The sequence below is a fragment of the Stomoxys calcitrans genome, chromosome 4 (assembly GCF_963082655.1).
Source record: "Stomoxys calcitrans chromosome 4, idStoCalc2.1, whole genome shotgun sequence".
NCBI classification, from domain to species: domain Eukaryota; kingdom Metazoa; phylum Arthropoda; class Insecta; order Diptera; family Muscidae; genus Stomoxys; species Stomoxys calcitrans.
This window is the reverse complement of record NC_081555.1, coordinates 51,429,502-51,440,655: the sequence shown is the minus strand read 5'-3', so window position 1 is coordinate 51,440,655 and position 11,154 is coordinate 51,429,502. Positions and strand designations below refer to the sequence as shown.

The 11,154-nt window shown below is 41.0% G+C and overlaps 1 protein-coding gene across 1 annotated transcript; it reads left to right on the top strand.

Annotated features, from left to right (window-relative positions):
* Window positions 1-802: 802 nt before the first annotated feature.
* Window positions 803-6,233, top strand: LOC106081428 (microsomal glutathione S-transferase 1-like). The gene is made up of 3 exons (XM_013243367.2): window positions 803-1,113; window positions 5,716-5,798; window positions 5,892-6,233. Exons 1-3 carry the CDS (start codon window positions 967-969, stop codon window positions 6,142-6,144), a joined length of 483 nt encoding a protein of 160 aa, XP_013098821.2. The 5' UTR covers window positions 803-966; the 3' UTR covers window positions 6,145-6,233.
* The last annotated feature ends 4,921 nt before the right edge of the window (window positions 6,234-11,154 follow it).

Here is an 11,154-nt window from a genome sequence, read left to right as displayed (position 1 = left end):
GTTTTTAGGACGCACAACAAGCCGATTACCGGCTTAGGTGTATGTCCATAGTGGCATGGGGCGAATAAATGTCTGCACCCTCTTTTCCACCTAACCTAACCCTAACAAAAAATAATCTTAAACTACTTTAATTTAACGTATATAAAATCATTTATATTATACATTAATTTACATATGTTTATAATTTAATACGCTTTAACTCCATTACGAATAAGTTTATTTTTAAACAAATTGTCAAACTTGTAAACAATATAGTTAGGTGTCAGTATAATTAATACCATGTAGCTGTCCATTCTAGTTTGATAGATAAAGTAGTCTTTAGACTACGTGTCAGCTACACTGTAGTGATTGGGTACCCAATGAGGTCCGGATGAACTTTTTGCGATTTTATTTGGTTTTTCTGCAATAGGGGTTTCCTTCCATTAATCCTTTCTTGAATGTTGCTGTTGTAGTGCATTATTTATCATAATATAAATAAAAACTTTTTGAATGCCTTCCTTAGTTGATTGCTGGTAATTGCTTAGTTGATCAGGAACTTTTCTAATAGGAGCAGTTCAAAACATTTGAATTCACAAATGTTGCATCTGGTGGGCATTAAAATGCCTCTCCATTAAATAATTATTGTTGAATATTCTAGAGGGTGGCTTAACGCCGGCCACAGGTTTTCCATCTTGAAGTGGCATTTGTTCTATGGACATTTGGGGCAACCTGAACTGAAAGCAATTCAACTGGAGTGTGTGAATCACGACACATGTTTAGGAGCAAAAAGAAGGTTGCATCGACTACAAATAATATTATCAATTTAATTACCACGAGTATACGTTTTACTGTCCTTCACTTAACTACTCCAATTTAATAACATGCGACTCTGCATTTTAAGTTCAAAGTTCATTTTTACATCGAATAATCTGGGGAGAGGTTGTTTTTTTTTGGTGCGCGTAGTGAAATTGGAAAAAAATTAACCAGATGGAAAGAAACGAAACAATTTTATCTTTAAGTTTGCTTTCAACTGATAATCCAGTTTTTAATTGTTATTGTTTTTGGACCAGTGTTTTGGTGATAAAAATGCTTATGATGACTCTTTTGACGGCATTTAAGCGCTTTTCGAAAAAGGTATGTATTAAATGCATGGCCGTTAGGGTAAGTCAATTTCTAAGTGGTTGCCAAAATTTAAATCTACGACAAATTCTAAGAAGTTTGACTTCCGCCAAAATTGACCAACACTAATAACCATAGTTTATTATATATATATATATATATATATATATATATATATATATATATATATATATATATATATATATATATATATATATATATATATATATATATATATATATATATATATATATATATATATATATATATATATATATATATATATATATATATATATATATATATATATATATATATATATATATATATATATATATATATATATACAGCATTTGATTTAAGGATTGGAAATATAATATTTCACAGCATATTTCATTGTTAAGGTCAACCTTAATCTATTATGTATATCTGATATCAACGGCAAAATAGTGACAGTGAGACATATAACACATTTTTTTTGCAAACCCCTAATAAATGATTAAAGTTAGGTTAGGTGAAAGTGGCAATCTGCCATCAGCAATTGGAAGATGTCTCCTATTTCCTACCGTTGAACCATCCATACCGCTGTAAAAAGCCCAACAACTTGCGAATGTTCACATTCGCTAAATTAGGCAATTACTCAAAGAAATGGGGATCTAAAGAGGAACTCCTTCTGACTGCCAGTGTGGGATACACACAGCAGATGTTTTATAGTCTCTTCTTCCTCGACGCCCTCACAGCTTCGGCAGAAGTCGTTACTGGTAATCTTCAGTCTGTTAGCATGTTTACCGATCAGACAGTGAACTGTCATGAGGGTGACGTCATGACTGAGACGTCTGCTCTAGCCAGTGACAGCAAAGCGGTAAATCTCTTCAACTCAAGATTAGGTCCTTCGTGAACTGCTTGACCATAATGTCTATATCCTCGGCAGTTTCCACTTTCTTTTCTGGTCATGAAGGGTTAGTCGTGCAGAATGTGTGCCGAAATTTATCCCAATCCTCATTTCTTCTGTTTAGACAAGGGACCACTTCTGCAGTATTTTCTCCCAAGGCTGAAACTAATATACCGATGATCAGAGAAGCTGTGGTCATCTAACACTTTCCAATAGCATATCATTCCGCTTAGATCTTCCGATACAAATGTAACATCTAGTACCTCCTGTCTGTTGCTGGTAATGAAGTTCAGTTTATTCACTTTACTACAAATCGCCAGATTCCAACTTATAATATATACGATAAGCAGCTAACTCAGCTCAGCTTTCGTTGATATCCGAACTTCCCCATATTTGGTGATGTGCATTAGCATCACTTCTTACTATGAGGATTTTTTCCCTGCACAAGCTTCTACATAAGGCTTGAAGTCGCCATCTCTGCATCGTGTGCCATATATAGGGAACGCAGCCAGTAATGAGACTTATTAATTCTAAGGCTGGCTGTTATTGAATCTTCAGTGCTAATCGACGAAAGAAGAAAAACATTAAGACTACTCTTTACATACAGGCTCTGTGTCTCCCAGTCCCCGTACCCTTGAGTAGTTAAAATACACGAATTCGTAGTCCATGAACCATTCCCCCACACATCCATGGCTCCTGAATAAGAACCAGGTTAAATCCTGCTTTAGTGCCGCTGAAGCCTTACAATGATAGAGATTTATCTACAGAAATCGGATCATAGTCAGGATTTTGAATTTCCACCGGAGTTGCATTAGCCTCGTCTTCTGAGTTCCCCAGGAGTTCATCCTCAAATGATTCGTTCGATCTTATCATGAGGAGTTTCCTTACGCATCCAGGGGCAGTTGAGAAAGCGGCGGAACCACTTTTCCTCAGGACACCAGACACTTGCGGTGTGGACGTTTCCTCCTTAGATGCTTCAATAGCTGCTGCTGTCGAAGTAACTTTTGATTTCCGTACTTCCCCGCTGGCGTACATCTTGAGCCCAATCCAACCGGATGACCCACCCACACCGAGCTTGTCGGGTCCCGTTTCGACGCCTTCCTCTCCTGTCTCGATCGTGGCAGGAGACTTTCAGTCTCCTGCAATTCTCCAAACTTTAGAGATGCAGTCGATAGTTCCTCAGACAAGTGTTCAGCAACAACAGCTGAGACATCTCCTGTTCCCCTATAGATCTTAAACTTCAACTTGTTGAATCCGTAGGATACAACTCCATCAGACATGTTGAGGTCTGCGACAGCCGGAGTTTAGTATGAATACTGTATGTCTCCGGACGCCATCAGCCTCATCTTATCTACCTATCTAACAGTGGGTGGTTACATGATTGGGAACAGTCCCTTAGTCTCCCAAGTATGGATTCATGATCTGAGAGAATCCTTGGTATCCAAGGGTGTGTCATTGGTCGAGAAGGAATAGAAGGAATTCCGTCTTGACTAAATCCAGTGCTGCGCCTGGCCAAATCTCCCCAATCTTCTTAAGGGCGCAACTACACATCACAAATGAGTGGTGATCCCTGAAAGAAATTGGTCTGTACCGTCTCCGGTACTAACCTGCATCGTCGCAAACTGGAGGAGGCCCGGGTAATTCTGCAAGGAAATCGGAGTATATAATAGATGACAGTCCATTGACTATCCTACTCCAATTATTCTTAGGTATGCACCCTTGTTCTTCTCCCTTGTCGACAACTCCATCACCAAGCTGTCCTTAGCGACATTAACAAAGGTCCTTGGACCCATATTACTTTTGTTCGCCCTGGTTATTTTGGGCATGGAATGCCCTCCGAGTGACCGCACCCGTTTGGCTGACTGCAGTGCTGTTTCCGAATCTAGCCGTGTAGCCTTCGGTGTAGGCCGTTCAGCGAATCTCCGAGCCCAATTAAGCGAGTCTCTCCCCTTATCGGATGACAGTTCATTGACAATCCCACTCCAATTGTTCCTAGGTATGCAACCTTTTTCTTCTCCCTTGTCGACAACTTCCATCACCAATATGTCCATAGCTACATTAGCAAAGGTCCTTTGACCCATATTACTAGTGTTCGCCTTAGTTCTTTTGGGCATGGGATGGTCCCTATGTGGCCGCAGCCTTTTGGCTGACTGCAGTGCTGTTTCCGAATATAGCTACACCGTGGTGTAGGTCGTTCAGCGAATCTCCGAGCCCAATTAAGGGAGTCTCTCCCCTTACCGGAGAGGGTCTTATGATTATGTCTCTATAAACCTGGGAGCGATGCTCCTCTCATTATTCCAACCTCCTAATGAGCGTATTGGTTAGCGAGAGAAGACCGAAGGCTAGGCAAATTATAGTAACGAGAAGATAAAATATTTTCGGCTTAGTCCTTAAGGCTTGAAACGGGTGTCTTTGTAAAAAGCCCCTGCTAACCAGTCATTTGTCGGCTGGTAGAGCCTGGCGCAACCGCTCCACCTGTCGAGGTCTCAGAAGCAGACAATGTACTACGGCCTGATACCACCACCGCAGCTGTTGGATCTTTGGAGTCCATTTTAAGACTACTCCGGTGCTCTAGATTTGCCGCTCCACTGGAAACAGACGCAGATCATTAACCACCTAATGAATAACACTATCGTAGCTATCCTTGAGTGATTTAAACATTTTCTCCGAAATAACCTATCTACTAGGAGATACAGAAAATTCTTGAGGAGCGAAATGAAAATACGTCCGCTCCACTCAAAGGTTCAAACAAGCTCATTTATCTTTACCAACATTTTATTTCAAAATGTATCTAGTAGTAAGTTTCGTTCCTGAATACTATTTTACATAATTTTTTAAAACTTATGATTGCAAATTGGAAATTTGCAAATTTTGCCCATGAACATTCGACTAAGGAACAGGGGCAAACTTCTCACACATATCAAAGAGTGCAGCCCGATTCAAATTTAAGCTCAATAATAAGGGGCCTCCTTTTTATAGCCGAGTCCAAACGGCGAGCCGCAGTGCGACACCTCTTTGGAGAGAAGTTTTACATGGCATAGTACCTCACAAATGACGCCAGCATTAGGAGGGGAAAACCACCGATGAAAATTTTTTCTAATGGTCTCGCCGGGATTCAAATCCAGGCGTTTAGCGTCATAGGCGGACATGCTAGCCTCTACGATACGGTGGCCTCCAAGATTTATGTTAAAAACAAAAATTGCGTTGTTTTCGTTGTTTTTGGCAAACACTCATCATATCCACTGCATATACTAGAAACACATGAGCATAACTATTTGCGGTGGTAATTCAAACTAGTTCAAAACTCGTTTGCTTTAAAGTGATGCATATCCATCGGTACCACCGCAATATCATTTTTGATTTTGTACAAGCCGTTTGCATTGATTGGAGTTGACAGGATGCTTTGATTCCAAAAGCCAAGTATTTTTGCGGTGCACCGCAAGTGCCGTTTACAGGGTCTGTGGTAACAGGGTGGATTGAATTTAGACGGCTTGAAGGTTTAAGCATTTGTTTTAAAAGATTTCCACTTTTTTCGAAAGTATTTATTTGTATACTACTACCGTCATCTATATGACAGGTCGGCTACTTTTAGGACCTCCATCGTAGGGAGTATGAATTTATTTATCAATATATGCGACCATTTGATTCTCATATCTATGTATATATTTTAAAATAATAAGAACAATTTTAATTCATGGTTTATAATTTTTTTTTTAATTTTACAGGCATTCGTCAATCCGGAAGACTTGAAACTTTCCAAGGCTTCAGATGTCCAGCTAAATGACCCTGATGTTGAACGTGTCAGAAGGTAACTGTAACTATAATCCGTTAAATATAAAAAATATCTGTTAAAATTTCATAACTGTTTAATTTTTCTTTTTATTCCGCTGGACACACAAAGGGCTCACCTTAACGACTTGGAGAGTATTTTGCCTTACTTGCTGATTGCCTTGGCCTACGTTGCGTCAGGACCCAATGCCACGACAGCTCGAATACTGTTCTGCTTGGCTGCAACAGGTCGCATTTTGCACACAGCGGTGTATGCATTTCGACCAGTGCCTCAGCCATCCAGGGCGATATCATTCTTTCTCACCTTTACCATTACCATCTATATGGCATTTTGTGTATTAATAAAAATGGCAAAATATATCTAAGGCCATGCATGTGTTGCTAAGAAAGCATTTTTGGAGTAAAAAATGAAAAATGGAATAAATGAACTTTTTCATATATGTAGAAATGTTAAGTGATTACGTTCAATTGATATATATCGTTGTGCCCTAAACAGATAGGTAAAATTTGGCCAGGCACGGAAGGCTACCACCAAGGATACCCTCAGATCCTGAATTCATAATTGGGAGACAAAGGGACTCTTATCCCAATCTTTCAACCACCGATTGCAAGATCCGTAGATTGGATGAGGCTGATGGCGATGGGAGACATCCAGTATTCGTACAAAAAATTGGCTCCCTCGCAGGCCTCAACAAGTCTGAAGAGGTTGTATCCTACGGATTCAACAAGTTGATGCTAAAGGAATGTAGAAGTGGTGAGTTTGGGGAGTCATCCCATGGCAGCCGGTTGTACACACCGGATTGACTCGATGGGGTTCTTTATCGGCAAGGGCGGCCGCCTCAGTGTATAACACACTAAAACAACAACAACCTGATATGGCTGAAGACGAAAAGTGTGAGCTGTTTATCGAATATATTTTAGGCTGCAATCTGGCGATTTGTAATAAAGGAAATAAGCTGACCTTATTTACCAGGAACATGCAGGAGGTACTAGATGTGACCTTTGCATCGGAGAATATGAGCGGAAGGATATGCAACCGGGAAATGCTGTATGACCACAGCTTCTCTGATCATCATAATATTAGTTTTAGCCTTAGAGAAAATGCTACAGAAGTGGTCTCTTGGGGTAAACAGAAGAAAAACGGATTGGGAAAAATTTCGACACACATTCTGCACCACTATGTCTTCTAGACCAAGAAAGAAAGTGGAAACTGCGGAGGATATAGACAAAATGGTAAGGCGAATCACGAAGGGCCTTGTGTCAACATGTCATTTAGGCAAACCAATGCCCAAACAGCGCCCGCTTGGTGGACCCCAGAACTGGTTGGTCTAAGGAAGGGCTGCAGAAATCATTTCAACAGAGCGAAAGCCACAAGGACACAACACGATTGGGACGTCTATAAGGCCGAGAAAACTAAATGCAAGGGCAAGCTTAAAAAAGTGCAGAATAAATATTGACTGGAATTCTACAGGTCCGTTGAGGACACATCTGAGGTCTCTAGGCTAGGGAAGATGTCAGAGAATGTATGGACAATATCTATTGAAGAAACACTAGAACTTTTCGTTTATACACATTTTTCGGAAAAACTTTCCAATAGACGACGTTGTGCCTGAAGAGGTAGTCACTGATATGCATACATCGGAGGTTATTGGAGAAATTGTATCTGCGTCGAAAATCCTTTGGCTGATAAAAAGTTTCGGCTCTTTTAAATCAACAAGCCCCGATGATTTATCACTGGATTGATTACAAGCTATACTGGCTCCTTGGCTTAGGTATATTCGATATACTGGCTCCTTGGCTTAGGGAGATATACTCCGCTTTAATATGTCATATATACCTGTGGGATAGAGGGACACAAAGGATATTTTCCTTCCGAAAGCAGAGAATGATTCCAAATTAGACGACCAGGTAGGCTTTGGGGTGTACTCTGAAGAATTAAGACTGGTCAGATAGCCAAGCAACTATTAAATCTCGGGTAACATATTTCTGAATTTCGCCTGCTTGATTCTGTTGAGTGTCCAGATTCAGGGATTCTGCGACTAAGATCTCTCAACGAGATGGCTGAACAGATCAAAATTCCCCTGTTCTTTGTGCCTTCTGTATGTGTGTTCCGCACTAGCAGTCGTAAGGAGTTTCATTTTAGGTTCTCATTTCTTCAACAGAGAAACTGCCAGATTTAGCGGATGTGAACATTCGCAAGTTATTGGGCTTTTTAAAGCGATCTGGATGGTTCAACGGTAGGAACTAGAAGGCATCTACCTTCTTCTGTTCCTGTGGTATTAGAATGGACGGAAACGTCTAAGTGACAGTCTGCCATCAGACTCACTTAGACCTCACCTAACTTAACCTAAGATGGGGTGCGTCCAAAGGGATCAGGGTCTGAGTCGAGTGGGTCTTGCTGCGCATTTAAACAAGTGACGTGTGTCGTGTGGTCCCTGGTCACAAATGGTACATACATCTGGCACGTCTACATCGATCCTTGCTCTGTAGGAACTGAGGCGGCTGCATCTGCCGGAACTTAATTGAGCCAGAACTACTCTGGTTTGCCGGGGGAGGTCAATTACTTCAGATGCAATGGGAGGCGATCGTTCCCCAAGGACGACATTCATCCGGTAGCTATTTACCGCATCTGCTACCGTGTCTGCATAAATGTTGTCTAGACCCCCATGATATGCCGCTTGATCTAGAGGTTCTCTCTTGTAGCGCTGAACCTCACGCTCTAGATCTACCTTAAGGCTTCTGGGCGGTGGAAATCTTTTCACAAGGTGATGATATGGATGCTTTCTGCGATAATAGCCCAAAAGGTATAGCTTAGACAGTATGTAGTTAGTCTTCGCATTGGTAGGATCTTTGCCTCCTGATGGAGTTGGTCCACATGAAAATTGAGGAGACAGCCCGTCGCAGTTCGGAGGGCGGTATTCTAACAGATCTGAATCCACACTGTCGCTGCATAACTTACCACAGACCGGCCAATTGCTTTGTACGTGGTCAACAAGGTTTCTTTGTCAGCACCCCAAATCCTGCCGGCAAGTGACTTAAGGACCTTGTTTCTACTTTTGACTTTATCACAAGTTGATGTAACATGTTGTAAGAATGAGTAAGAGCTGTCAAATGTGACGCCAAGTATTTTAGGATACTTGATGGTCGGAATAATTTTTCCATCGACCATCATATTCACCTCAGGCATATTGGTAGTGAACAATGTGGCTGAAGATTTGGTGGCAGATATCTTCAGATCTCTTGCATCGAAATATGAGTCAAGTTCGTTGAGATAGTCGTTCAACCTATCGCAGATGTCAACAATGGGTGGGGGCCTGTTGCCATGATCGTACAATCGTTCGCATATGATACGATCTCTATGTCGTCTGGAGGGGGTGGAATGGAGGATAGGTAGATGTTAAACAATGCCGGATATATCACCCCGCTTTGGGGAACTCCATTTTTCACTCTACGGTGCTTCGACTTCTTATCCCAAAGTTCCACAAATGACTGGCGACCACACAGATATTTCGCGACCTAGCGTTTCAGGCCTGGCTGGAGAGACGTGTTGGCGATGTTCTCAAATAGTTTGGCATGGCAGACCGAGTTGAATGTCTTCGATAGATCCAGTGCCACGTGGACCGTCTTATCACAAATGTGTGCGGTGATGGCATGAAAAGCAGTTGTTGTTCTATGTAGTCTTCGGAATCCATGTTGGAATCTGTGTGCATGCCTCAAGCCAACGACAGATGGTAACAAAGTGCGAGTTGTGAATACTGCAAAAGAAGTGACCCAATCTAGATTAAAAAGGTTTGCTGTCGCTTGCTGCAACAGACGTCTCACTCAATGTATTCGTCATGACAGGTCACTGTCTGATCGGTAAATATGCTGACAGACTTAAGGTTGCAATTTAGAAATTCTGCTGAAGCTAGAACGTCGAGTTATAAGAGACTATAGAACATCATATGTGTGTGTGAGTGTCGCACTGGCAGTCCCATTTCTTTGAGAATTTGTCTGATTAATCGGGTATAAACATTCGAAAGTTATTGGGCCTTTTAAAGCGGTCTGTATGGTTCGACAGTAGGAACTGGAAGGAATATTCCTTCTCCTGTTCCTGTTGTTTCACAATGGATGATAGCGTTTAAGTGAGTCTGATGGCAGACTGCCACTAAAACTTAACACAACCTAACCTAAAACTCACAATTTTCTCAATTTTTTTTATACCATCCACCTGTGACACCTCAAAAGATGCGTCTAAGACCCCATAAAGTATGTATATTCTTGATATAGCTCATATAGTTTTGATAAAGTCATTCAAAGAACTTGACAAATGCGATCCTTGGTGGAGGGTATATAAAATTCAGCCCGGCCGAACTTAGCACGCTTTTACTAGTTATCTTTTATATAATGGTTTAAATTTTTTTTTCGAGATAAATGTGCATTATTCATCTAATTGTTTTTGGAATAATTACTCCGGCTACCACTTAATCACTAAAAAACTGACATGCCGCTGAAAAATTTGATGAATTGTCATAGAATTTCTTTTATCCAAATAATACTCGTAATGTAGTTTATCATCGATGACTTCCAATACAAACTTTTTCCCAACATCAATATGTTTCGTGGTGCAAAAAGATAATACCATATTTAAAAATAAACTGCTGCGGTCAGAATGCAGTGCAACTAGTTGCTTACCTGTGGTCTCTGCTATATATGTACACTAGAGTGTCCCAAAAAACGTTAAAACAAAATATTGTGGAGTATAGTCCATCTTGTACGAATTACATACTAAGTATTAAAATCCTAATCATAATCCATACACCTAAGCCAGTAAGTCCATAGCGGCATGGGGCGGATTAATATCTGCACCCACTTTTCAACCTAACCTAACCACAGTCCATCTTAGCCATCCGTTTTTTTTTCCGTCAGCCAACACGCAGGGGATGTCCCCTATGAATGAAGTGCATTGCGTTGGCGGAAGGAAATTTGCAATTGGAGGGGGGAAAAGGATGTAGTGTTTATTGACATTTGCCTTAAATCTTTGGATGTCAAAGTGGGTGGGAAAAACATTAGCCGGAAGTCGATTCCACACACGAACGGTTCGGGCGAAATAAGAATTCTCTCTATTATGCATTGTGCGGTCCGCTGGCCAATCAATTACAAACGGGTGTGAGTTCCTGGAATGTATAGTATCCCTGACATACATCCTTATATCAGGAATAAGAAGACGAATATCAGACAAGCACACACCATGAAAGTACCGATAGAACAGCGCCAAATAACACACATTGCAACGATGATCAAGGGAGGCAATAGAGTTGGATACCCCACTGTCCCCAATCAACGCAATTGCTCTCCTCTGTACACGTCCAGTAGCTCCAGGGATGATTTTAAAG

Coding starts and splice junctions, on each gene's coding strand:
- LOC106081428 (XM_013243367.2), top strand. CDS start 967: ATGGAAAGAAACGAAACAATTTTATCTTTAAGTTTGCTTTCAACTGAT. Junction 1,114..5,715: donor TTAAGCGCTTTTCGAAAAAG/GTATGTATTAAA, acceptor TTAATTTTACAG/GCATTCGTCAATCCGGAAGA. Junction 5,799..5,891: donor GATGTTGAACGTGTCAGAAG/GTAACTGTAACT, acceptor GGACACACAAAG/GGCTCACCTTAACGACTTGG.